Genomic DNA, 26,656 nt, shown 5'->3' with positions numbered 1-26,656 from the left:
TATTTTATTCAAATTCCAGTTAGACTAACTCACTGCTTTCACTAACAAAACCACTTAAACAATGAATTATTTCTGATTTTATGGCCGCTAAAAAGCTATATTACTTTCCTAGAAATACGCATGATGCACCCACTGTAAACCAACCTCTGTGCCATTCTTGTGTTAAGATGTTTAATACCGCATTAAAGCAGTAGGTGTCAGTAAAGTTCAGAGAGAAATTGACAAAACTGGTGAAAAAATATAATATAATGTTTGGCATGTATGTATTAATTACTGACGTTACTGTAGTGGCTTTTGGGTTTGGAATATCGTGTTTCTTTCTTTCTTTCTTTTTTAAGTGTTCCAAAACAATTTTAAATATATATTTATGTATTTATTTTCATGTACCTTCATCATAAATGATAGTTATGTAGGATAGCATATAATAATAATAATAATAATAATAATAATAATAATAATAATAATAATAATAATAATATAATAACTGACTCTTTAAAATGACACTAAAATTATTAATATTATTATTACAATAGACGATTATTTTTATTGCCTATTACTTATAATAATAAAGAACCACTTGCTTGCATTTTGCATTTTATTGATCAGTCTCTAATCGATCAAATCTAATCTGGCTGTAAGAAAATACCATCATTTCACCCGGGGCCACGATTGGATGCCTACCAGCCAATCAGCGATCAGTTTTTTATTCCATTATTCTGTACTTGCTTTCCTGTTCATTAACAAAAAACCTCAGCCTCACGTCAATCAAACATATCACCCCCTCCCTTGCTTGTGATTGGATCTAATTCCAGTCCGTTTATAATGGATTGACCAATCCCAACTTTACTTTCAGATGCACCGCCCTACCTTCCTCATACATTTATTGTCCCGTGGCCCTGACGTCAATACGCAATGCCGCACTGTTTACGTTCCCTTGCGTCAGGTTTTTCAGAGTAGAGTTCATGTGTGTTTTTTAAAGATTTCTCCCAGTTGTGTGTTTGAATAATTCTTGTGTTCATTGCGGATTGCTGGTTTTTTTTTTTTTTTGGTCTTCCGGCGCTGGAATAAAACAACGGGACGGCCACAAAAACAAAGCAACAGATCACAATGCATACAAATAAATGGGATCCAAAAAATTAAAAACACATATATGCAAAAAAAAAAAGAAAAAGAAAAAAAACAAGCAAATGCTGATGGAAGTTTGAACCGTGGAGAGCGAAAGAAAAAAAAAAAATCTAATCAACCACCGAGAGGTCAGATCCCACATCCACCAATCAAGAAGAAGCCCCCCAGTCCAAACGCCGCAAACTGGCTAGCTCTACAAGACCTGACTTTTTAGCAAGGCCAGGACCCCCCACATCCACCGTGGTTACACAGCAGCACTCGGGAGAGCAAGCAACAGCTCAAAGGTTTGTGCAATTTATAATCTCCTCTCGTTTTTACATCTGTATGCTTTCTCCTGAGTTGGTATGCCAACTGCACGAATAGCACCAGTCTTGTGTGCTTTGATGTGTTATTGGGGGCCACGGGGGTGACTGTAACGTTCAGTTTCAAAGTTAAAGGACTTGGAGAGGCTTGGTTTAAGGAATGTAATGGGGCTGGGGACTGGGGACTGGGGACTGGGGGTGGCAGAAGTACGAATCTGTGCAGTAGGACCAGCGGCAAATAATGCAGTCCTTACAGGACACTTCTGTTTATTGATGTACGCGGTATATGTGCTTCAGAATAATGCAGGCTGCAAAGTTAATGTAAAGAATGACGTCAGGGCTTGGTTAACAAGGATCCGAGGGAAATAAATGCATACGGACATGCAGGGAATCGTAGAAGTAAAAGGAACAATAAATAAATAATGCATGGCCATTGTATGTGACTTTTTTTTTTTTTTTTTTTTTTTTTTTTTTAAATGTATAACAAACGTCAGGACCTATCAGCCGATCCACTGCTGTGTTGTGTTGGATAGCTTTGCTCCTGTCCCATATTCCGCTGCATTGCATGCATTATTTCGAAACGAGACACGGGTAATCATCGAGAGATATTTTAAACGTAGAACGAGAAGCGCAGGGTTTCCCATCTGCAAACGCAACGATAAAGACACCTAATCCACTTTTTTTTTTTTTTTTTTTTTTTTCGTTGCGCACACATGCAACAATTAAAGTGGCTTAATTCCCTGTCATTCAAATGGTAACTTGCATTATGCCGGCGCTGTGTTTTGTTGTGTTGGCTGTTGCACGGTCTGTGTGGTTTTATTTTTAGAGTAAAATGGTGGAATACAATGTAGTAATAACGAGGATACACACAGACAGCCACGTACCGCTCCATGTTATTGATTATGGCCTTGGCATTTAATTGTACAGGTGCCAGACAATGGCTTGCTTCGTTGTCCCTAACTAGGCACGTTAATGTAAAATAAATTAGTCACAAAGCTACAGCAGTGGAGAATTGAATATTGTTTTTAAAAAAAAAAAAAAAAAAAAAAAAAAAACTAAATACAGTATTCAGTAAAATGCTCGTATGGGTATTGTTGTAAATAGCCCATAGCAACACAGCAGATTTGATTCGTCAGCTGCAATACTGTGCTGTTGTGTTTAGTATTGTTTGTATCCTAATTTGTTTTCTAAACTAAGTTAAATTAAACATTGTAGACCTAGCTGTATGCAGGGGTTGTGGTCAGTTTCTGTTTTTCAATTTAAAAAATTCATTTTTTTGAATGAATGAACAATTCCTTCGAAGGAATTGGCATTGTGGAGACCTGTGTAGCTGTTGTGATTGTTCAGCTGTTTTCATTTGAAGCCAGTGTAATTGAGTAACTAACAGTGAGTGACTCGAATTTAAGTAATTTGTTGCCACTGTGAGAACAGCAGCTCATTAGCAGAGCAGTGTTTATTGCAATTTTGATCAGTGATGTGTCGGAAATTGGTTAAAAAAAGGAATGGGATTTGGGAATTTCAGCATGCAGACTGGTGAATTTCTGTTCCCTACTGTAGTATGCGTTGCCAGATAATTTTCATTTCAAAACTGCTTTACTATGTTCACTACAAACTGTAAGGTCTACATGGCAAATTAAATGGATGTGTTTATTTACTTGAAGTGTTTGGTACCATCTCGATTTGGGTTTAGATGAAGAAAGTGACATGCAAGATCCAATAACGGAAATATGCAAACTACCAGGCTAGACTGTGAACAAGGTCAACGTTCAAAACAGAAAGCCCGAAAGCAGTGAATCGATGTATTATACATGGATTAAGATTATATGTCGGTATGAAATTTAACAAGATCGTGGATTCCCGGAGGCAGCGTCGCATTGGCTCTGGCGCTCCAGTTGGTTAGGGAGGCAAAACCAGCAGCGACTGTTTCTCCTGATTGCGCTACAGCGGACCCTACCGGCCGGGCAGCCAGTGAGCTCGGAGCGGACACCTGCAGGGCTGGCCTTTGTCTTCCAGAAGCCGCTATCACTCTGACACCCGCTCTCGAGTTTCTGGGTGTAGTAGAGGCCCGGTTGGGGGATCAGAGAACCCCAGTGAACCTTCCCCTGAGCTGGGTCGGGAATTGCTGTGTTGGGAATACCCGGGGTAAAACAATTGGGCATGAAATAAAAAAAAAAATCAAGATCAGGGGACTCTCCTTACAAATCAGTCAATCATCTGGACTGGTATGACTATTAACACACTGCAATATTTTTTTTTTTTCTGTCTACTACAATACCTTTTTTAAAATTTTTGAACATGTAGTAGAGTTTCAGTTAACGGGGGCAAAAACAAGTATTGACCCTCCATCTACACCCCACGTCAACAGGAGATCTGCTGAGTCAAGTCCCTTCGGAGGGGCGTGTGAGGTAACACTCAGTCAGCATTCTTCCAACACTGATGACCCCCCAAAACCCCCCCCCCCCCCCCCCCCCCCAATTCTCCAACCCCCCCCCCCCCCCCCCCCCCCCCCCCCCCCCCCCCCCCCCCCCCCCCCCCCCCCCCCCCCCCCCCCCCCCCCCCCCCCCCCCCCCCCCCCCCCCCTCCCCAGAAAACTGCTGCCTGCTTTGAATGACACTGTCTCTCTCTCTGTTGCTCTGTCTCTCTTGCTCTCTCTCTCACGGATTGTTCTAAAATGCCAAGGATTGAGCTGCAGTCTTGAAGTGGCAGTTTGTGCAAACAGAGATCCTCAATCCTGTGTCAATTTGGGCCGAGTCCTTGTGTGTAAGCGGTGCCTGTCTACCATTGGTCTTATGCAATAACCTCAAATTAACAGATAACTGACATTAACTTTAAGATTTAAATGCTCTAGTTCCGGGCATAGGAGTATCAAACATTTAGGAACTGTGTAGTCTAGCTGAACCTTTGTTTTCTATTTCTCTTTGCTGCTATTCAGTCAACTGTTTAGTTAGTTAGACCTTTCTTGGCATACTGCGTGTTCCCCTCATTGCAAAAGACTGGTGAAGGTGCAGGAGAGCGGAACTCAACAGCGGGAGCTATTCATAATTCTGACCCACAGGGATGAAGTGCATTAGTATGTCACAGTGCATATAACATAGTCTGTTCTTTAGGTGAGAAGAGGAAACCGCTTGTCTCAATCCATTTGAAAAGAGTTGTATTTCAAGTCCTGGTAACAAGAAAAAAGTCCTTGCTTCCTGGTCTCTAATCACTTCCATGGGTCGTAGTTCAAACTCGCTCCAGCGGTCGTCTAACCTCAGTCAGAGGCTATTGTAAGGATCTAAGCGACTGCTGTTTTTCATTGCGTTATTGTAGGTGGTATTTTTAAAAAAATTGGGTGAATCTATTCCTGGCTGGAGGATTACAGGCAGGATTAATATTTAAAAGGCAGCAGCGTTGGGCGATTTTAGCCCCTGAAGGTGCACAAGGAATTCAGCGGAATATCACAAGGAAACGGACAATTTGGATGACCCTATCCAAGCTGTCGGTACATTTTAAACCCCGCTTCCTGCACCTCATTGCAAAAATGAGAAAGTAAGCATCTTTTTTTATTTGTGGGATACTTGCGTCCCTTGTAAGTTTAAGAGTTAAATCACTAAAATAGACCACCATGTGCCTTGCAGGACGAGGATGGAGCAGATTATCCATAGCTTTGTTCTATTTGAAATCTTTTCAAATCTTGATTAGCCATTTTCATCTTGATAAAAGGGGGGGCACCAGTGGTGAAGTAAGAAGCATGCATTTTACAGCAGTGGGTTAGCGCAGTGTCAGTTAAAGGGTGGAGACTCGTTAAAGGCTTACTTTAAAAGGTAAGGTAGTTGCCGTTTAGCTGCACATTCGTCTCTCTTACTCATTCAAATTTGGGGGATAATCATTTGGAAGGGATCTTGCTGTCAGCTTGCTGCTGTTTGGTGTAATTATGATTGTAAGTAGATCTGGGCCCAGTCGCTTTTCTCTGATTCAGGGGATACCTCATGCTGCCTGGGAAGGTGGTGGTTACCGGCATTCTGACATAGCAACACTTGTTGCCATGGCAAGGCCTATAAAAGGATGCAGCCTACTGGTGCAGTGCAGCCTGATTGCGCTGTATGCATGCACAAGCACACCAAATAGATATATATATATTTCAGTCATTCTGGGATTGTAGAAAGTAAAACTGCAGTATTCATGTGTTTCATAGTTTTGGGGTTTATTGTTTTCTTATTCTTCCGGGTTAAACATGTTTATAAAGTGGTTGAAAAAAGGGAAGTAGGACTTTAGGTTTATCTAGTGCTGGGATAAATATTTGAATTTCCGTAACGTAAGTAGCAAAAAAGACCATTTTCACATTCGTATGACAGAATTGATAAATGACTGTTGAAAGAAACCAGTGGATAAATGATATGTGAAATAAGTAACACACGCTTTACTGTACAGAAGTGTTTCTGTCTTTTTATTAGGTACTTTTTTATGGGGCGTCTAATTTATTTCACACCAGAGTCATTTATTTTTACTGTAATATGTATTTTCCAGCTAATTCAGAATCGGAGGATGTTTGTCTGTCATTTAAACATAACATTCAAACAGGAAAACCAGTGTTTGTCCCAGCACTATAAAGTGAAGCTTAGAAAATATTGCAAACTTTAAATTTAATCTATGCAAGCTGCAATGTTGTCTTTTTTTTTTTTTTTTTTTTTTTTGTGGCTAAACTTCTAAACACCTGCCATCTGCTGAACTGCTGTAGCAAGGATGGGAAATAATAAACTGCAATAGAGACTCACATGTACAGTATAATACTGATCGGCAAGATATTATTTAGAAAATGTATTAAAGTATTCTTTTCAAAAATTGCCCTATTGTCACCTTTAAACTGCATATACCTGTTCTAATGGCTTTTCAGTTTGTTTCTCCCGAGTCCCTATGTGGTTGTAATGGATTTTATATCCAGATATGACTCTTAATTTTCAATCTGCATCTTCTAACCCAGGGGTGACCAACCCTGGTCCTGGAGTGCCACAACCCAGCAGGTTTTATAGGTAACCCTGAAATCTTCAATTTCTGAATACTTGGAACGATTTAATTTTGATTAAAGTAGTGATTTGTTTCTAGTTAAGTCATTTTAGAGATCATTTGGAACAAAAACCCGAACACCCTGCATCTCTCCTGGACCAGAGCTGACCACTCCTGATGCAATTGAACAAATTAACTTGCTAAAGTGATCAATCACTTACATTCTTTGCATCAAAGCACATAAATACAACAGATTTTGTTACAAAAAAATGGATGTGTTACTTAGTGGGTTGTTATTGTGGAACTGTCTAAAGAGACAAAAGGCACCTTATAAAGAAATTGTTCCTAAAATGTCACCCTTACTTTTTTCTTCATTTATTTTATTATTCCCCCCCAAAAGCGAACCTGAATAAACAACGCACACGAAATCAAGAAAACCAGGGTGAAAGAAAACCAAGAAGTATCTTCCAAAGGGGGCTGCTGAGAATGTTCTTTTGAGGATTTCTTCCACGGTGAAGATATTGAAAACACCCTTGAAAACATGTGAAGGCCTTTGGCTTGTGTCAGCTGAGATTGGAACATCGTAACCGAATTGAGGACTGCTGTTGCGTGTGTGTGTGTGTGTGTGTGTGACGCGCAGGGATACAATGATGTTCCGAGACCAGGTGGGGATTCTCACGGATTGGTTCAAAGGCTGGAATGAGTGTGAACAGACGGTGGCACTGTTATCGCTGCTCAAGAGGGTGACTCGGACTCAGGCTCGGTTCCTCCAGATCTGTCTGGAGCACTCGCTGTCCGACTGCACAGAGATCCACATCCTAGAAGCCGAAGCAAACAGTGCTGGTGAGTCAACTTGCCCCGTTCATTTACAAAACCTCTGTATCTAGAAATATCACTCCCTGAATGTTTTTATGATTCAGTTTTGTTCACTTTATTTGGGTAGTTCACTCTGCTGCCAGTAATATGTACTACAGTAGAACCTCAGAGTTACAAACACCTTAGGAATGAATGGAGGTTCTTCATAAGAAATGCCAGTGACTCTGAAAATGAGTTTCCAGTTATTTTAGTGAGTGTGTACACCTGCTGTCTACAGACTCAATCTGGTACATAAATGCAAAGATACAGCACAGCAATGCCATACTCATTGCTGCGGTTCTACAGTCTTTAAAACAGTACTAATGCATGGGACATGGCAACATTTTAAGAAACACAAGAACACAGATTTAAACGTCCAGGAAAACCTGGGTTACAAAGTTCTTGTTCTTATCTGATTTCAAACTAAATCTGTTCACAGAGCTGCTTCGTTTGGTTTTTGGGGGTTGATTTATAGACAGGGAGGCCAGTCAAGGGATCAGAAATGTGGCTACAGAAGGTGCAACTACTTGTACAGCATTATAATATTTTGAGTATTGAATACAAATTGCGGATATTGACCTGTTGAACCATATTTTTCTTTTCATGCAAGCTGTTATGGGCAGTTTATTCCCTTTTATTCAAGCTTTATTGAAATTAATATAGTATAAAACTTACTATCGAACATCATAATTTTTTCAGCCCAATACAGTTTAAGAAGCTTTTTTTTTTTTTTTTTTTTTTTTTTCTTTTTTCCTTTATAAAACACTTGAATTGCCATCAGACTAAAACGGTCAAGTTACTGATGAACAATTACAAGGAACCAGTCTTTTTTTTAAAACTTATGTCTTAGTTATTTAAAAAAAAAAAAAATGGTTATCTTAAGAGGCTGATGCGCATACCAGAGAAAACAATGAGCCAATTCTGGCGTTTTTAAAGCAACAGAAACCAATAGCTGTGAAATGTGTCCCGGTAAAAGGAAAGACTGGTTGCGTCAGCAGTTAAATCCTAGATCTCCCAGGCACATCCCGTGTCATCCATTCACGCCTCTGCCACCTCTTTTGCATCTCCAAACAATAGCTTTCCTTAGCTGACTGTGGCCAGCTGTGTTCTGAAACATATACAACTCATGAGTCATTGGTTTGAAGAGCTTTCCTTTGGGATTGTGTGTGTGTGTGGGGAGTGGGGGTATGGAATGTGTATGTGTGGCCCTGCCTGCCAGTTGAATTTAGACTGTGTTGAGTAAGTAGGAAATGCAGTGAGTTTTGGTGTAAGCAGTGCTTGGGAAGGCCCTGAGGGCACCCCTTGTATAAGGCAGATTAAGCAGGAAGAGTCAGGCGTGAGTCAAAACCATTTTGCCTTCTCTGTGTGTGTCTTCTCAGTGAAATGCTACCTTGTTTTTTTTTTAGGTCAAGTTCACACTTGAATTCGTGTGAACAAAAACAAGAAAGGCAGACGAAAATTCATATACTCCTGCACCTGAGATTTGGTCAGGGATTCTGAAATAGAATGCATCTATAGTCACTCAACTGCCTGGTTATAAGAGTCACACCTGAGATACTAAAACCATAACTGTACCCCACTTTCTCAATTGTAGCAGCAGGAAAAACTCCTATTAATAAATCTACAGACTCTGGCGTGACTTGTACATGCTGTGATATATAGATCAGATCGGAGCAGATTTACCTTAGTCTGCTTAACCCAGGACTGAATGCAAGGCTTGCCTCTTTGAATCACTGCACTATTCTCCAAGCCCGGCAGCAAAACGTTAGTCCAGCACACACCCTATTGCATGGAAAGCCCTTGGTCTCTTAGTGTTTTTTAAAAAGCAGCTTGCATTACAAACTGTCTACTTTATGGAAAATTTACATTTTTAAGCCTCGGTTTTAGCAATTGCAATTAAGCTGATCCAAACGGCATGGGATGGGATCAGATAATCTTGAAGTGTGCCAGTTGCATTCTGACAGCTGTTTCCAATAGGGAAGGTCAGTTGCTGGTAACAATGATATAATCACTCTGGCGTTTCCTGCCCAACTCCATCTGCATGCTCTGGTCTCGGCCAACAGTGTTTTCACTCGCAGAAAGTGACATTCCTTTCCTCTGCATTCTCTGCAATCCACTCAACCTCGCCCTTAACCCTAAAAACTCTTTGTGGATCCATTTGAATGTTCCCATGATTGCCGACCCATCTGAGGTGGCTGGCTATTTTAGTAGCTATATTAGTAGCTCGGTAAAATAAGTTGTCACAGTATGTGAGGTTCCACACTTCTGTCATTTTTTAACTAAAGTAACACTTAGTCATTTTGTCTTTTTAGAGAGGTGCGTGATGTTTTGATGATACTAAACGAGGTTAGTCAGGCTGCACCCAACGTGGGTTTCAGGATGCACCACCTATTAACTCCTTTAGATGCAGTAGGGATTGTTCAAATGGAATAACAGTATCACGAGGTGGAAACTGAGCATTTGGATGGCCAGGTACAACCTATCGGCAATTTTGAAATCCTGTTTCATTGCAAAAATAAGAACGTTAGCATAATTTTGTCTTTGGGATGTCCCTTTTACCTTGGAGAGATAAGCGTGTGTGTGTCAGTGCGTGTATATATAATATTATTGAAGTGATCAGGAAGCAGAAGACTCCCGTTAAATAGGGTTACTCCCCCATAGCTGCATAAACAATGCCTTAATAGTAAACCTACAGATTTATCTGAGACTTATTCATACTATGGTAAGTGTGGTCAGTTCTGATAGTCGCAGTATTTGTTGTTCCCATTGTGTACTGTATGCTGTATGTACGAAAGCACGCTCTGCATTGCAGTGCCTATCTGAGGATAACAGGCAGGCTTTGTTTTGGTGCTGTTTGTTTTTCGGTTTCAGTTTTGCAATGATGTATGTATTGGTCTGTAACTTTATGCGGTTTGTAAAAGCAAACAATACCTTGTGGATGGGATAGTGTGCTGTGTGTTGTGCAAGATGAAGCTCCACACAGACATGAACAGACTTTCAAATATCCCTGCAGATCTCAACAACATATCTGCACTGGGGTAGAAAGATTACCTTGTACGACAAAGCAGCTGGGTAAGGGTTGGGTGTGGCATGCTGCAAGGAAATGGAGAGAATATCCAAACTCATATTATCTGTATGCAAACAGACTGGTAGTGTCAAGGCAACTGTCCGGTAATACAGAATGAAGGCTTCAAAATCTATTGCGTTAATCCCTTTGAGCCTTTTTTTTTTTTTTTTGTATGAACAAGCATTGCTGTGTATAAAAATACACACATGCACGTTTGCAGTTAGATCTGAAGGCTCATGTGACCCGCTTCTTCCTTTTAATACCTTCTGAAAGCATTGATTTGCTGTTGATTTATTACCTGTAGGATATTCCAGTAGGAAATGAGTTGCTGATTAGCGCCTGTGTAGAAATATATAGTAAAATATTTTTCAATGAGATACGCTACTCACAGTGGTAAGCTGCAGGTGAGTAAACGAAATCAACAAGAAAAACAAAACACTGTTAAAAAGCTGCTCAAGGTGGTCCCCCTGACACACCTCTGTACTCATGGGATTTCAAATAAACGAACCCCTCTTCCGACTAATAATAAAAACGCCCTAACAATAAAATGTACAAAGCACAAAAACTGTCATGCCCATGGGCCCTGCTGCAGCGACAATCAATCTTTATATATATAAACTTTTATTCTTGTTGATTTGTTCACTGGTAAATCTGAGTGCAAATGCAACAGTTTGGTTATGATTGCATGGCTTGACTATAAAGCAGTGCAGTTTCTGTTCACGCTTTCCTCTCCAGTGCTTTGCTGGCACCCTAACCGAAATCCTACAGCGCTGCTGTTCTTCTTCTGCTGCAGCAGTTCAGTTCTCTGGATTGAAGGCTTGCTCCAAGTAAGACTCTGTTCTGTAGTCTTGCTCCTTCGTTTACTTGGTATTCAGAGCACACGTTACTGCTGTGCTTTTCTGTCTGGCGCATTCCACAGCCAGTGTAAGAATCCTGAAATAAGGGAATACTTCCTGCTTACTGCTCTAAACCCTTTTGTGCACTAAACCGGATTTTTAATTACTGCACACATCTTAACCTATATACAGCTATGGACAAAAGCTTTGCATCGCCCTATAGAATTAACAAAAAGTTCAATGAAACCTGCTGAATAATGTTACCTTGAATCGGTGGTTGGTTCATGGGGGACCTACACAGAAGCCAGTGGAATATTGGAATTTTTTTGTTGTTTTTGCTGGTATATGTACATGTGTGTGAAGGGTTGGGAAGGTGGGGGGGGTCGTCACATGCCAGTCCCAAGACTGTTATTGCATACAGTCTTGACACATTCCTCAGTTTTACTATGAGCTTGATTATCTGCCGTGTATAGGTAAAAGGCTAAGATGAGTTCTTTGAAACTCACACCAGGAGTAGCTCAAATTGCTATGCAATGGGATCCCCAAAATAGAACCTAAAAAACAGGTGTTGGGTTTATAATCTAATTTAATATCCTCTGCACTGGTCGTTGCCAGTGGATTTTTTTTTTTTTACCTTTTTGGCTCAGGACGCCTAACTGCAGCCAGCCTAGCAGGTTATTACCAATGCATCTGACTTTCAAGCTGAAACAACTACAGAGTTAGTTTTAAATATTTCTCTACGCTAAATGTTCCTGAGCAAGTTATTAGACTGGATGCATCTTTGTTTTTGTGGTAAAAGAAGCTCACACTTTTTTTTCAAATAAACCTTTTCTTTTCTTTCTTTCTTTTTCTCGGAAACAGAATACAGACAGTTGCAGTTTAAAGCAGCCCAGGGCTAAATCACTGTACTGTAAGAAATGCCAGCTTACCTCGAATAAACCCTGAATTATTTAGGTCTCCCCACCTTGTTTAATCAAACAAGTTTTGACAGGTAAATACAGTAGCTCCTATCAAGGAACAGCTTATACTGCTGATGCATCATGCGAATGGTACAGTTTAAATAGTCATACTGAGATGTGTAAATGTGGCGACTGTTGTGCCCTGTGACTTTTACAGAGCAGTGAGAAGTCAAATCATTTGTCACCACGGTGAGACTGTAGCAATGGGAACTCCTGCTTTAGAAAAGAGAGGGACACTAGCTCAAGATTGCTTTAGTGATAGTAGTGTATGCTGGCTTTGTCTGCCTCTAGCGACCTGCGTTACTGTGCTTTAGTCTATCAGGACTGCTCTGGTGCTGTAAATGTAAGTCTACAAGAAGTACAATCGCCCTTGTGTTTTCAATGCATGCGTACATGAGGCTGTTTCAAGTTCTTTTTTTTTTTTTTTTTTTCTATGCACAGAATTTCTTAAAGCTACGGTAACGCATTTAAAAAATGGGGAGTTCACTGCAAAAAAAAAATCCTTAATTTAAAACTGAGAAAAGCAACGCTGACCGCAGGTGGACTTAAGTCTTTAAAGTCTTTATAGGAGTTGACAAAGGTAACGCTAACCTTTGCTGAAACAGTTAAAGCAGTACACCTTGCACATATTTCTGAGGTGAAATGCCCGTTTTTTTTTTTTTAGTTTTTTTTTTTTTTTTTAATTTCCTTTGTATGCAAATTGCCTACATTATACGTTTTGATATGGAGAGGCCAGTTTGACCACAGTGGGGAAAATAGAAGCCAGGGTTTTACGCATTTGAGAAAATGTTCTTTCGTATTCAGTGGTTAGTGGTGTAGAAATAAATGCACATTTCTCTTGCTTTGCTCTGGGCTACTGTAGCACTGTTCTGACCTTGAAACGGACGCAGTGCATTTAATGTCACAGCTTGTTTGGCAGATTAGCTAGGGTCCCATACAATCAGCAAATACAATCAATATATTTATTTTTTCAAGGCGTTAATCACACACACACAAAAAACCCCCACATATAATAGCTTGATTATTACCCTCGCCCTGATTGATTCCTCTTTCTTCTCCGGTCCCCCAGCAATCGTCAGTCAGTGGTACCAGGAACCCAAGGAGAAGGTGGTCTCTCTATTGCTCTCCCACCTGCCGCTGCTGCAGCCCCACAATGCTGAGGCCAAGACTGAATACATGAAGCTGCTTCAGAAAGTGCTCACCTACACCATCGAGAGCAACCTGTTTGTGGAGGAGAGCCGGCAGCTGCTGTCCTATGCCCTGATCCACCCAGCCACAACCCTGGAGGACCGTACCTCCCTGGCGATGTGGCTCAATCACCTGGAGGAGCACCTATCTAGTGGCTACTCGGGCAGGGCTTCCTCCTCCTCCGTCTACCACCCCCGGCAGGGCTCTGACGAGTGGACTGGCGGACAGTCCGAGATCGTGGACCCAGGCCTCGTGTGGCAGGACAAACCAGCCACCACGGGCCAGAATGGGCACATGCCTTTCCACGTGTCCACTTCCGTGGCGTCCACCATGAACAGTATCAGGAGCAGCGCCAACACAGGTGAGACGAACGCGTTTCTCTCCATTCTTCTTGCCGAATCTTTTCTTTTCTGGTTGCGTCTGGCGGTAGCCACCACAAGCACCAGTTTTTAAATAAAAAGATGGTATTGACTATACTTCTTATTTAATGCCTCTGCCAGGTTCTGGGTAGAGCAAAAAAAAAAGAGAGAACTATTGTGTGTTCTTTTTCTCACGCATAATTAGCCATGTACTGAAGGTGAGCGGGTTAATGAAGCATTGTGACATCACACTGCTTCCTGCCTGGCCATTGGATTATGAAAAATAAATATGTAATATCAAACCTAAAACCACATTTAAAAAAAAAAAAAAAAAAAAAAAAAAAGCCTTCATACACAAAAACATGTTTTATGGTTTATAATCAAGTGAATCTCGTCTCCAGTGGTTATTACCTGTGGATATTTGACTTTGTCTTTTCGTTAGGTCCCTTTCCACATGTCTCTGCAGTCACTAATCTAGCTGGTAGTAATTGCTACATTGCATCATCCAATAGGTGTTGCATGTGTGAAAATGCTATGCTTTGCCGTTTGCCTTGAGGAGATGCTCAAGATTGAAAAGACAAACTGTACTCATGTTAACCAGTTAATCCAGTAAAGCTTTGGCAACAGCTGTCCTTTTATGAACCCTAGTGGTAATCTTAGAATCGGGTTGCCTATCGTTTTAGTGATTACTGTTCATCTTTTTCATTGATCCACAGTTAATGTTTTTATCCACTGTATCATCACAAATTGGAACATTGACAATTCATACCCGCGCAAAATTGATGTACAGCTGTGGACAAAAGTTTTGCATGGCCTAGAATTTTAGGATTGAGACGTTAATTTAAAAGAATAAATAAAAATGTATACGAACATAATTTGAACGTCATGTAATCAAAGAATCTACTAAATGATACTGCATATCTATATATGCAATATCATATCATAGTCTATCGGAAGCCATAATAGGAGTACGGTGATATTCCATGTTAGATTCTAGATAGATGAAATGGTAGCAGTATTAGTCCAGAGGTGATAGACAAAGAGAAGGAGAAGTGATCCCTTTTATTGGACTAATTCAATTATAATTATTTACAAATGTGTATCACTTCTCCTTCTCTTTGTGTTAGATTGTGAAATGTTGTTTTTTTTGTCAAGGATACAGAAAGCTGCAACGTGGTATATAATTCAATATGTAACATTCTGGTTTCATTCAATTTTATGAAGCAAAATGAGTTCATGCTATAGGTTGATGAAACACTTTTGACCATAGTGCTTTTCTTCTGTAGAGCTAAATAGGGTCTTTTTATCAATTATTCTCAATATTATACCTACATTACCTTTTTGATTTGATTTTATTTTTTTACTACAACACCATGTTACAAGGTGAACTTTACATACAACGCAGAAAGTGATTAGGTAACAAACAAAAACAATTTGTTTTTCTATCAGATTTGGAATTGAAATGTCTACATACCTTGAACTTGAAGCATAAAAAAAAATAAAGATCTTTACAAGGAAAAATTGCTACCAGCGAAAGTCACCAGTCCTAGGTAATACATTTACTGAAATTCTATTGCTTCTCCTGGTTGCTTTGCAGTTCTCTCAAGCCAAATCCACCCCAGCCCCCTGAAGAGATCCATGTCCCTGGTGCCCACAAGCCTGCAGGTGTCTGGCAGCGACTGGACCAGCCAGGAGGATCTGGGCATCCGGGGGTCCTATGTGTCCTCAGACCACGCTCCTCTCTCTCCCCAGAGCAGCGTGGCGTCCTCGGGCAGCGAGCAGACTGAGGATCAGGGGATGGGACGGAACACCTTCCAGGAGGAAGGCAGTGGGATGAGAGGTAGTCTGGGGAGTTCCTGAGAACAGGAAATCCTGAAGGAGCACGGCGCCACTGTGTGGCTTGGAACCTGGTTTCAGGAGACTGCATGGTACTCCAGGGGAGGATTGGGGTTTGATACAACAAAGTTGTCTCAAACTAGATCTCCTGGAACCAGACTTTAAGTCACCATTCCTGAAAAAAGAGGCTTTGTGCTGCCTCAGCTTTTAGTTTATGCCTTTTATTAGTTCTTGGGGTAGCTTATTCTAACTTTGAGTCGATCGTGCCCTACCTGCACAGGATTGAAACGGTGAGTCATCACACTCCTTTAATTTTGTGTTTTGCATCCCTAGTTAATAGTGAAGCCTATCGAGGAGAATAATAACCTTTATTTCTTGAACATGGAGAGACTCACTTTTTGGATGCGTGTTAAAACGCTTCCATTTAATATTTCACGCAATTGGTGCAGAGAGGAGCGATCGCTCATCCCAAGCGTAGTGGATTGAGATCCAAGGATGGCTACAGAAGATAGCCTCTGCTATGCTCCTCAGACCGTTCGCACACAATTCTAGCAGAAGGGCAAGCAGGTTTCAGACACCTTTTCTGTGGTGAAATATGACTGACCAATCTATTTTTCAGATGTCCCTGCGTGGCTTAAAAGCCTTCGTCTACATAAATACGCAGCACTTTTCTCACAGCTGACCTACGAGGAAATGATGACGCTTACCGAGCATCACCTGGAGTCACAGGTTTGGGGAAGCATCTTTTCTTTACTTTTATTATTTCTTATATCTGTGTCCCATCTGAAGTCCTAGAGGTGCAGCGACGCATTCAAAGCGATGATCCAGAATGTTAATTTTCAATGCTGTGTTTTATACTAGTTTAAAAGTTTTGTGAAATTCAATGGAAACTTAATTCCCCAACACGCAGTGAATGGTTTCACCTCTGCTGAAGATGATGGTTGTAACAATGTTTTGCTCGTGGTGGAGACATGAGTAAAGTGGCCCATGCACAATAACCTGATCAGGTTTTAGAATGTTCTGTCAAAGGTCCCTTTTGCATATTGATCCTCCAGCAAGAAAAAAAAAAAGTGGTGTGCTTTTTATTTGGTTTTATAGCTGATCAGATAAAATCACAGATGACAGCCTTGACTCGACATGGCATAGACTCTACAAGGTGCCTGAAGGTGTCTCGAGGGGTCTATTCAGTCATTAATATTTCACGCAGTTGGTGCAGAGAGGAGAGATCGTTCATCCCAAACGTGTTGTACTGGATTGAGATCCAAGGCTACGGAATATGCCCGTTGTTTCTGCTATGCTTCTCAAACCGTTCTCACACAGATGGGCGCATTGTTGCCTTGAAAGAAGCCATAATTATCAGAGTATAGGTTCAACTTGATTTGCAACGGTGCTTCATTAAATTATGACATTGTGCAGCAATCAAGGGGAGAACATGCCCCACACCAGGGCAATGCCAAATCCAATCAGGTCAACAGGTCCCAATACAGTGGTCAGGGAGTATTGATTATGGCACTTTGATACAGGTGGCTCTATTTGTATTTACAGCATCACAGAGGGTATACATGTTACACGCTTGTTCAAAGCGGGCTTAATAAATTTGCTTGACCCTTATGTTTTTATAGAATGTTACAAAGGGAGCTCGACACAAGATTGCCCTGAGCATCCAGAAACTGAGGGAGAGACAGAGCGTCCTGAAGTCTTTGGAGAAGGTAAGGCTTTCGATCAGTCGATAGCTCTAGGGTTTTTTTTTAATGGTGTATGCAATTTGAAAAGATGTTTATATATTTTTACACAAGCAGTTGAAAACACGTGGCAGGGTTGCAGAACTTGGTGGCTGTTGGTAAGGTTGGAAATTAAGTGAAAATTCCACGATTTCTGGGGAATTCTGTTATCCGCAGGTTTGGACTGACTGTCTATAATACATTGCCTTTTTAACCTCCAGTTGCTGCAAGTAGGAGTGTGAATCCTAAGTATGTTGTGGCAAGTAGGTTTGAACATACAGTACTTTGCTGCCTGAACTATAAACTATAAACCTGCTTTAAAGACGCTGTACAGTTTGTGAGCAAGCCGAGTGCACAGAAGGTAATTTACAAATGTATGGTAGCTGATTTGATGTCAACATGTCAAATAGATCTTAAATGGTACAAGTCAAATAGGATCAATAAAATTACTGGAATCTATTTCATACCCTCTTCATTAAGAAGAAGATAATAGCACGCTAATCAGCGCTCCAGGTAAGCTACGTACTGGGCGTTTTACGCATTAAATATGAGTTACGCATGATATTTAAATGTAATGCGCAAGGAGTACGCATGGCATCTCAATGGGCAGTTGTTAATATACTGCAAGCGGTAGCTAGAGAATAGGTCACGGGCAGGCTATAAAATGCCAGGGTAGCATAACTATTATAACCATGCTTAATAAGAAGTCTGGTTTTTCAATTTGTTTTAAAAATGAACAGTAGAAGCCACTCCCTTCCAATGTGTGTTTGTGGTGAATAAGCGACTGAATTCTTGATCTTTGGGATTGTTGTGACTGCCTTGTGTTCTACAGGACATTCTGGAGGGAGGGAACCTACGAAACGCACTGCAGGAGCTTCAGCAGATCATCATCACGCCCATCAAAGCGCACAGCACACCACAGGCGGATCAGAGAGAGGCTGACTCCGCCTCCCAGGCATCAGACAAGGGAGGCAAGCAGGGGGAGGACAAGGACCAGGTCACAGAGGGCTTCCAATCCCAGAATCCCTCCGACGCAGAACCGTCAGCAGCGCCCATCCACGAGGGAGACATTGCGGGTCAGTTTACCAGAGTCATGGGGAAAGGTGAGCAAACCTGTGTTTCATTAACTGTTCTCCGCAAGCAGCACCGGGCCAATGTGTATTGACCTGCTAGTTCAAATCTCCAGCCCAGGGCTTGGACTACTCAGTTGCACAGTTCCGAGCTGCGTTGCAGCTAGGTGTTTTAGTGGACCCAGTGTGTAAGTAATTAAGGACCTGTTTGGGGACAGTTTGGTTTGGAATGCACTGAAAGAGCCCAAGCAAGCACGATTGCTTCATATTATCTACGTTTTATTTCAGCTTACCAGTTTTTTGTCCAAGTGTGTGTGTGTGTGTGTGTGTGTGTCCTCTGTCATTTCTGTTATTGTTTCTGCTTTACAAGCAAGTACATGTTTCAACTTCTTCTAGAAGCTGTATTTCTGCAGCGAGGCGGTTTGAAAATTGACCACTAGGTGTGTGCAACTGATTTCTGCTCGCACTAAAAACAGATTTTCCATTTACTAACATACAGTTGTGGAGGGGGAGGGGGCGGCAAAAATTACTGCACACCCCTAGCGGTTATTTCAAAAAGCACCTCATTTACGGAAGGGAAAAGGGACATTTTTTACTAGGACAGTTAGTAAGCTTGGGGAATTGTGATCGAAGGAAAAAGACTTTCTAGGGAACACGCGTACAGTAAAAGCGGTGGTGTTAGCGACTGTACCTGGAGTACTTGAAAATGAATTAAAGTTGATTGTACTGGTATCAGAAAAAATAAGGGTTCTCGTTTGTGTGGCTGCCTGTGGATATCTCTTTACCGCCTGTTATGAGTGTAGTTTTTGATTGTTTTGTAATCGTTTTTGCAGTCTGCACTCAGCTTCTAGTTTCGAGACCGGATGAAGAAAATATCAGCTGTTACCTGCAGCTCATTGAAAAGTGTCTAACACATGAGGTGGGTATTAGTATTATTTGCAGGCACTAAATCAAAATACCCCTTGTGGATCACAGTGAGCCCTAACTTGGTTAGCTCCGTGTTAATGTGTTAAATTGCTAGTTACCACAGCCAGAGAAATAATCACAGATACAGTGGGCATTTTCTGCTAGATCTTTTTTAAGCAGTGTCAGGATTTGGGAGGTTTTAATGCAACTGGCATGCTAATTATTGCTGCATCTGATGTGTTTGTGACCTGTTTCTCCCGCAGGCGTTCACAGAAACCCAGAAAAAGAGGCTGGTCTCCTGGAAGCAGCAGGTGCTGAAGCTGCTGAGAATGTTCCCCCAGAAGACCATGCTTGACATGCCAGGCTACCGACAGAAAGGGTGAGGAGGATTTTACAGTTTCCATCTAGTTCTCCTGTCGGTTCTGAACCAGAATGTAACAAACATGTAGAGAAACATCCAAACAGAAATTGCAACTCCTTGGGGTCCCCGAGTTGGTTTACCTGATAAAAGTCTGGTGTGTAGGTTCAGAGTCATGCAGTAGGATCTGTAGGGATCGGTCTTTCTCCAGTGTGTGTTTTAAATCTCTCTCTTTCTTTTTGCAGTTGGGCATATGGGTCGAACTCCCTCCCCACAGCGGGCTCTGTGGGCGCCGGGCTTGGCCGTCGAGGGCAGAGGCAGTTCCAGATGCCCCCTCGAGGGCTGCCCCCCAGCCGTATGGGGTTGCTAAGTCCAGCGGGCATTGGGGGGGCCTCCCCTAGACACACCCTCACCAGCCCGGCGCTAGGGGGTCAGGGCAGGCAGGTCAGTGAAGGATTCAGTTTTCCAAAAATGAATGTTGAGGAATAATGTCCCTGTAATGTGTGGGTGTAATTCCATCAAGTGGGGTCACGTTAGCAAACCTAGAGAGACACCAAGGACAAGGGTATATGAAACAGGAATGCCTATGAGTGATGGCCAAAAATGACATTTTTTACTGACCTTGTTTCATCTACCAGAAGGTGTATTTTTGCTACTTGGCACCTGTTTTCTTTGTCTTGTGCTGCCTCTTTCAATACTGATCACATAAAAAAAACAAGACAGAGCTCACGAATCCCTCAACTGAATACAATAACAAGATTTAAAGAATTTAAAGATTGCCTTGTGTGAAGCACCCTTAGTTTACCGTGACGGCGCACTAACCCAGCTGCTTCCTCCTGCAGAGCCTGTGGTTTGCTAACCCCGGGGGCAGTAACAGTATGCCCAATCAGAGCCGCAGCTCAGTCCAGAGGACACACTCTCTGCCCGTCCACACCTCTCCACAAGCCATGCTCATGTTCCAGCAGCCTGGTGAGTCTCAGCAAGGCTTCCTGGATCCTCCTCGGAACACAGCTCTGCGGGCTGCTCCAGTGGTGTTCATTGGTTAAAATGTGTACAAGTAATAATAATAATAATCTGGATTTTAAAAATGTCCATGTCATGTGAATACGCTTTGAGAAGTTGCCCTGCCAAAACTTATATATATATGTAAAGGTGCACAAAGTACTACATAAACACAAAAGTATTTGGGATGTTTCGGACATAACAGTCCTTCATCAGCTAAAATGTCATGGTCCATTGCATAGTTTTTATATATAATTGTACCATGTTAAGTTTCCTATCTATTTTACAATACATAATGTTTTTAATTTGTTTTTTATTTTGTTTTTTAAAGTTTTGGCAGGGCAGCTTCTCGAACTTCATAGAGTTTACGCACAGTGTTTTAAAATTTCTAAAAAAGATACATGTTTGTTAAAGAGTTAGTGTCCTCAGCTGTTATCACTGCTTCTGCACTTGTCACTTTTTAAGGTGTTTGCAGCAGTCCTAGTGAGTGCTTCTGGGTTTTTGTTGTCCTTTTTAAAATCAGTTTTTACTTGGCTTTGAGCTTATTTGGGAAAGTGCTAGGATTAAACAGGCTCTCCGTTCAAACCCTATGGCAATTAACACTGCAAGCTCCACCTAGTGTACATTGATATAGACAGAACTGAACACTGGAGCAGTGGAACGCATTTAGCTGAGGATCTTACCGGTGATGTTTTCCCTCAGAGTGCCAAGTTCCTGGGACTGACCTGGAGATCAATCCCACGCTGGAGTCGCTGTGTCTCAGTATGACAGAACACGCCTTAGGAGGTGAGGGTTCAAAGGGAAAGCATCTAGCAGGCAGGGTCGGGGTCAAGTCAAACCAATTTCCAATTCCTTCAAAGCAATTGCTGTTTTTAGTGACATGATCATTGCTGGAATTGCTTCAGCCGCTTTCAGTTGAAGCCACTTTAATTGATTAACAAACAGGCGCTTCGATTTGAAGTAATGAGCTGCCGCTGTGAGAAGCTTTAACAGAGTACTGCTGATTTTGATCAGTGATGCGTTGGAATTGATTAAAAGGGATTTGGAAGTGGGAACTGGAATTGATTTGATTGGAATCAACTCCAGCCCTGGTAGCAGGTTTGATTTCTTTCAGTTTTTCCACTGGGGGGGGTCTGTCCAATGTACATTCAAAAACATTTTTCCAGCATATGGAATAAGACCAATAGCTACAATGCTGTTCAGATATATTATTTGCAGTCGCAGACGGATATAAATCATCTTGCAAAGCTCCAGCGATGCCTCGCTTTTAAGTTTCTCCTTTTTTTTTTCCCCCTCTTGCAGACGGCACGGACAGAACATCAACGATCTGAAAACGACAACAACAAAAGCAAAACAGGCTCCACTTCATATAAAACAGTTCTACCCTGGATGACTTTTTATACCAGAGCTGTGGGATAAACCGCCACTCGAACGACAGAGTACAGCAAAATGGTCACTACAAAAAACAAAAAACTGTGTGCATATGTTCTGATATTTTTCTACTTTATTATTCATAATAACTAAGGTTTATAATTATGTAAAAAATACAGAGTACTACATTTAAACAAGGCAAAGTGATTGCAAGAGTTTTGAATACTCTGATTTAAAATCAGTAGTTATCCACTTTATTCAAAATGTCTGTCTCCTACCACAAGTTTGAAACAAGGTAAAGCAAAATTGCCACAGAGGGAGGGAAAAGCAGGGGGCTGGGGGGGTAGCTGGTTTGTGCTGGTCATGAGATTTTAGGGGGGGGGGGGGGTTGAACTACCTTAATTTTGGAAAACAGAAGTTTTTTTCCTTTTTAAATGTGGTGAAGTTGTCTTGAAGCTCTTCAGACCCCTCCCCCCTAAATAGGCTGGACCCCTCCCCAGGGGGAGTGGTATCACCATAAGAAACTTCTGATAGTTTTTCTTCAGTTGCGTGTACTAACCCTACTTGGGCGGTAAAACACAAAGGTACTGTGTTTCCCCTGTTCGCATTTTTGACAAGCTAAAAACTGTCCCTCCTCTAGTTATACGAATTTGCATGTTCTTACTATATTTAAAAAAAAAAAAAAAAAAAAAAAATCACGTTTGCAATGAGGTATGTGTTTTGGTTGTTGCTGTGTGTTGTTTTTTTTTTTAAATAACAAAGAAGGAAAACCATAGCCCTGCATTTAAAGTCAGATTTACTTGCATTTAAATCTGGATCCTCCCCCTATATATATATATATATATATATATATATATATATATATATATATATATATATATATATATATATATATATATATATATATATATATATATATATCTCCAGCAATGAAGAGATTCAAATCCAATACAGGAAATGAGCCGTCAATGCGTAGTGAAGCACTGCAACTGTTTTGCTCGTAATTGGCTTTCAATGTGTTTTATCAGACAGCAGTCAGGTCAATTGTGAGACGTTCCTCGGGGCAGCTGCTTAGTTTGGATTCCCACTCGCTCACATCTTTCTTTTCTACCTCCATAACGGCTCTCTAAAACAGTTTTAGTATGGAGGAAATATATACTGTGTGTGTATAAAAACACGGTGCAGGCATTTTAAAAATTTACCTCTTAGATACAAACCTCTAAGCTTCTAAAACAGCTTCTGGGGAAGCATTTCTGGAAGAAATTTATTTTTTTTTGCCTCGTTTGTACAGCACTGAAACAAAGACCTTACACATAATTGCAGAACGTGAGAACGACCCAAATGCTATTTAGCCTTGCCTTCTCACTCCCCATCTAAACAGCTTTGGATTGGTTTGATGTCAGAGGAACTAAGATCCCTTTGTCTCCGCTGCCTGGCTTGACTTGACTTGACAGGTCTCTCGAAACAACAGTATCTCACGCTAGTCTGTAAACCGTAACTTAAACCCTTTGCACGTATGATTAGCATTGTCCCTCGACACACAAGTTCACATCACAGATTGTTTACACATTGTCCTGACACACACGCACTCGTTCGACACAGCATAGACCCTTATTGACGCATCTGTACCATAATTGCACGCACAACACAGAATTGACTTTGTTTTTTTTTTTTTTTTCTTGCTTGGCACAAGTTTGTGCACAATTTCTAAATAGACGTTGAAAAGCTAAATGGACGTTCCACTGTGGATGGTTTAATAGGCAGGCTAGAGTGTGTATTTTTTTTTTGGTTTGGAGTTAGGAAAGAGGTCAAAGGACATTTAACTTGTTGAGACAGGCAGGTCTGCGCTGTGGGCAATGGTAAAGTAAAAGTCGACACCACTTCAGTAAGCTCTAATGAATTATCTGAACTGTTGTATTATTCTTGCTGTTTTGAGCTGCTTTGTATATCATTTTCTGTTTCACTTCCTGTGACTTCCTCATCTGTGGAAGTTCGTCGTTCACACCGGGTGGGTGCAAAAAGTACTTTAGAATAAAACATCACATAGAACAATGTGCTGTTTCTTGCATCCGATGGGAAGTGGGGAGAATATTTGAGAACCCACGAAAGTCACGTGCAAAATTATTTCTAATCCTCACAAAAGACATTACTTTTAGACAAAGCTATATACAAAGTGAATCGAAACACATTGGTTTAATATTTTAAACCCATACCAAGGTTGTCTGTGGCCAATACTGATGGAGGCAGAATGCGGAAATGTGGGTCCATGTTTGGTTAGTGTCTTAAGTCCCAAACCGTAATCTACATCAAAACCTTAAGAGAGGATTACCCCAACAGGAGAGCCTCACCTTTCCCTCTCCTATCCCACATATTGGCCAAAACCAGACTGAGCAACCCCTCCTAACCTCTCAACAATATTTTCCAAACAATGTAGGATTTATTTTTTTTTTCCCCTCGGCAAATGTTTAACCTAATTCTTCTCAACAAATTCCCTGTGAAACACGCTAGCTTCATCAAATTCCCTGTGAAACACGCTAGCTTCATCAAATTCCCTGTGAAACACGCTAGCTTCATCAAATTCCCTGTGAAACCCTATGAAACGCTAGCTCCCTGTGAAACACGCTAGCTCCATCAAATTCCCTGTGAAACACGCTAGCTCCATCAAATTCCCTATGAAACACGCTAGCTTCATCAAATTCCCTGTGAAACACGCTAGCTCCATCAAATTCCCTGTGAAACACGCTAGCTCCATCAAATTCCCTATGAAACACGCTAGCTTCATCAAATTCCCTGTGAAACACGCTAGCTCATCAAATTCCCTGTGAAACACGCTAGCTCCCCTATGATCAAATTCCCTATGAAACGGCTCCATCAAATTCCCTATGAAACTAGCTTCATCAAATTCCCTATGAAACGGCGCTAGCTTCATCAAATTCCCTATGAAACGGCGCTAGCTTCATCAAATTCCCTGTGAAACAAAGGTGGGAAGCACACTTGTGTTTAGCAGAAAGATTTATTCCAGACCCTGTTTATGCATTGATTTGCTTGATATGTATAAGATTTTTTTTTCTTTAAGTTCAACAGAAATGAATATAAACAGTCATGTTGCCTGTATTTTCAAGCTGTGTTTATTTGAATATTGGAAAATGTCTCAGTGCTTTAAGCCTTGTCTTTGTAGATTACATGAAACTTGGAAAGCAAAGTCACTTATAAATAAGCATGTCTTTGGATGGGTTTTTTTGTCTTGCTGTCCGTAATGGGTTGAATTCAAAACTGTACCTCACCCAACTGCAGGAACACACATAGTGCCTGCTCCCCAGTCTTGTCAATCCTTCCTTTTATACAATTTCCAATATACTAAGCTTACCATACTCAAAGCCATGCTAAAGAAAGGACAGTACACATTTCGCCCAGCCAAACAGTGGCAACGCATTTAATTGTACAATAAATTGTCAGTTCTTACGGAAATTAGCCTTCATTGACTACTTAAACTAGAAAGGGGTAGCCAGACAGAGACTGGCTTAATTGCCTGTGGGTAGCACTAAACTGAAAGGAGAACACTACCAGAATTCAGTCTCAAGATTCTGTCTGACTTGTAGCAGTACTTTTTGCTTGCAACCTGGTGACCAATCATGTGAATGGAGCAGTAATAGGGCAATGGGCAGGTACTGTGGTCCGATTCTCTTTCAGCTCTATGATTGGTAGTTTAGGCTGTTTAAACGGGCTGCTTAAGCCAGTTAGCTCGCAGGCATACAGCGCTTCACTTGAGACTCAAAGTGCATCTAAAATAATTAAACTAATGAAGAAAGGTTATTAATGGCACTTCACAAAACGTTTGTCCATTTGGGGTCTGGTTGATGACTTTGATTAGTTTTTAGAACTCTCAATAGTTAGTTTTTTTTTTTTTTTTTTTTTGCACCAGTATTTCCAATTAAAAGATAGAAAAAGAAATATTTGGTCAATCTGATTTGATTAATCTGTATGTTCCTGTAAGTATACCAAACTTGTTTGACTACAGTAATATATATGGGGGGAGTCGAGCATAGTTTAGAAAATGTATAAACTAGATTTTCAATTTTATTTTATTTTCCTGGAGAGAATATTACTAAAACCTACATTTACCTCTTCTGTGGCCATGTGTTCGTCTATAGCTTGGTGTGTGGTAATAATATAATGACTAAACCAAATAATATAAGCAAAAAAGTTGCAAAAACTAACTACTTCTATTTTTTGTGTGGTTTTTAGACATTAAGGTTTTTTTGCAGTTCTGAAACAAGTTGACAAGATACCCTCCCCCTTCCAGAAATGCCTGTTAACCCTTAAGCGTGGCTTTTATTTCAGCTACATACTTTTTATTTTACAAAACAGTTACATGAAATGCGTAAAAAGCAAGTAGACCCCCCCCCCCCCACACACACACACACACACACACACACTCACCCCTCCAAGTATTTACAGAGACAATAGTTATCAATTGATAAAATGGTAAAGAGAAAAAAAAAAAAAAAAAAAAGATCCTCTTACAAAACAGATGTTATTTTAGATAAGTTTTATTGTGAATAACTTGTGTTATTTGCTATGGCTGGTAACCATGAATACATTATGAAAAAGATATTGTGTAGTCGCTTGGTTTATTATTGCTTTGCTTTGTAAAGGCAAAAAAAAAAAAAAAAAAAAAAAAAAAAAGTTTTTTTTCAATGTTAAAGCTGTGCTTATTT

General features: G+C 40.8%; 1 protein-coding gene across 3 annotated transcripts; it reads left to right on the top strand.

The window, feature by feature from the left end:
* Positions 1 to 911: 911 nt before the first annotated feature.
* Positions 912 to 22,437, top strand: LOC121304908 (protein Smaug homolog 2-like). 3 transcript variants are annotated; one of them, XM_041236330.1, is made up of 13 exons: positions 912 to 1,409; positions 6,811 to 7,253; positions 13,197 to 13,676; positions 15,272 to 15,514; positions 16,130 to 16,245; positions 17,133 to 17,219; positions 18,064 to 18,334; positions 19,135 to 19,220; positions 19,471 to 19,586; positions 19,811 to 20,009; positions 20,408 to 20,534; positions 21,270 to 21,353; positions 21,870 to 22,437. In XM_041236330.1, exons 2-13 carry the CDS (start codon positions 7,058 to 7,060, stop codon positions 21,896 to 21,898), a joined length of 2,034 nt encoding a protein of 677 aa, XP_041092264.1. In that variant the 5' UTR covers positions 912 to 1,409; positions 6,811 to 7,057; the 3' UTR covers positions 21,899 to 22,437. The 3 variants fall into 3 exon arrangements, with proteins under 3 accessions (XP_041092264.1, XP_041092265.1, XP_041092266.1); XM_041236331.1 differs by having other exon boundaries at positions 913 to 1,409; positions 16,130 to 16,239; XM_041236332.1 differs by lacking the exon at positions 6,811 to 7,253 and having other exon boundaries at positions 913 to 1,409.
* Positions 22,438 to 26,656: the final 4,219 nt, after the last annotated feature.

The sequence above is a fragment of the Polyodon spathula genome, chromosome 40 (assembly GCF_017654505.1).
Source record: "Polyodon spathula isolate WHYD16114869_AA chromosome 40, ASM1765450v1, whole genome shotgun sequence".
NCBI lineage: Eukaryota > Metazoa > Chordata > Actinopteri > Acipenseriformes > Polyodontidae > Polyodon > Polyodon spathula.
Note: the sequence above shows the minus strand (reverse complement) of the source record. Positions and strands in the feature narration are given on the sequence as shown.

Coding starts and splice junctions, on each gene's coding strand:
- LOC121304908 (XM_041236330.1), top strand. CDS start 7,058: ATGATGTTCCGAGACCAGGTGGGGATTCTCACGGATTGGTTCAAAGGC. Junction 16,246..17,132: donor ACCTGGAGTCACAGGTTTGG/GGAAGCATCTTT, acceptor ATGTTTTTATAG/AATGTTACAAAGGGAGCTCG. Junction 17,220..18,063: donor TCCTGAAGTCTTTGGAGAAG/GTAAGGCTTTCG, acceptor TGTGTTCTACAG/GACATTCTGGAGGGAGGGAA.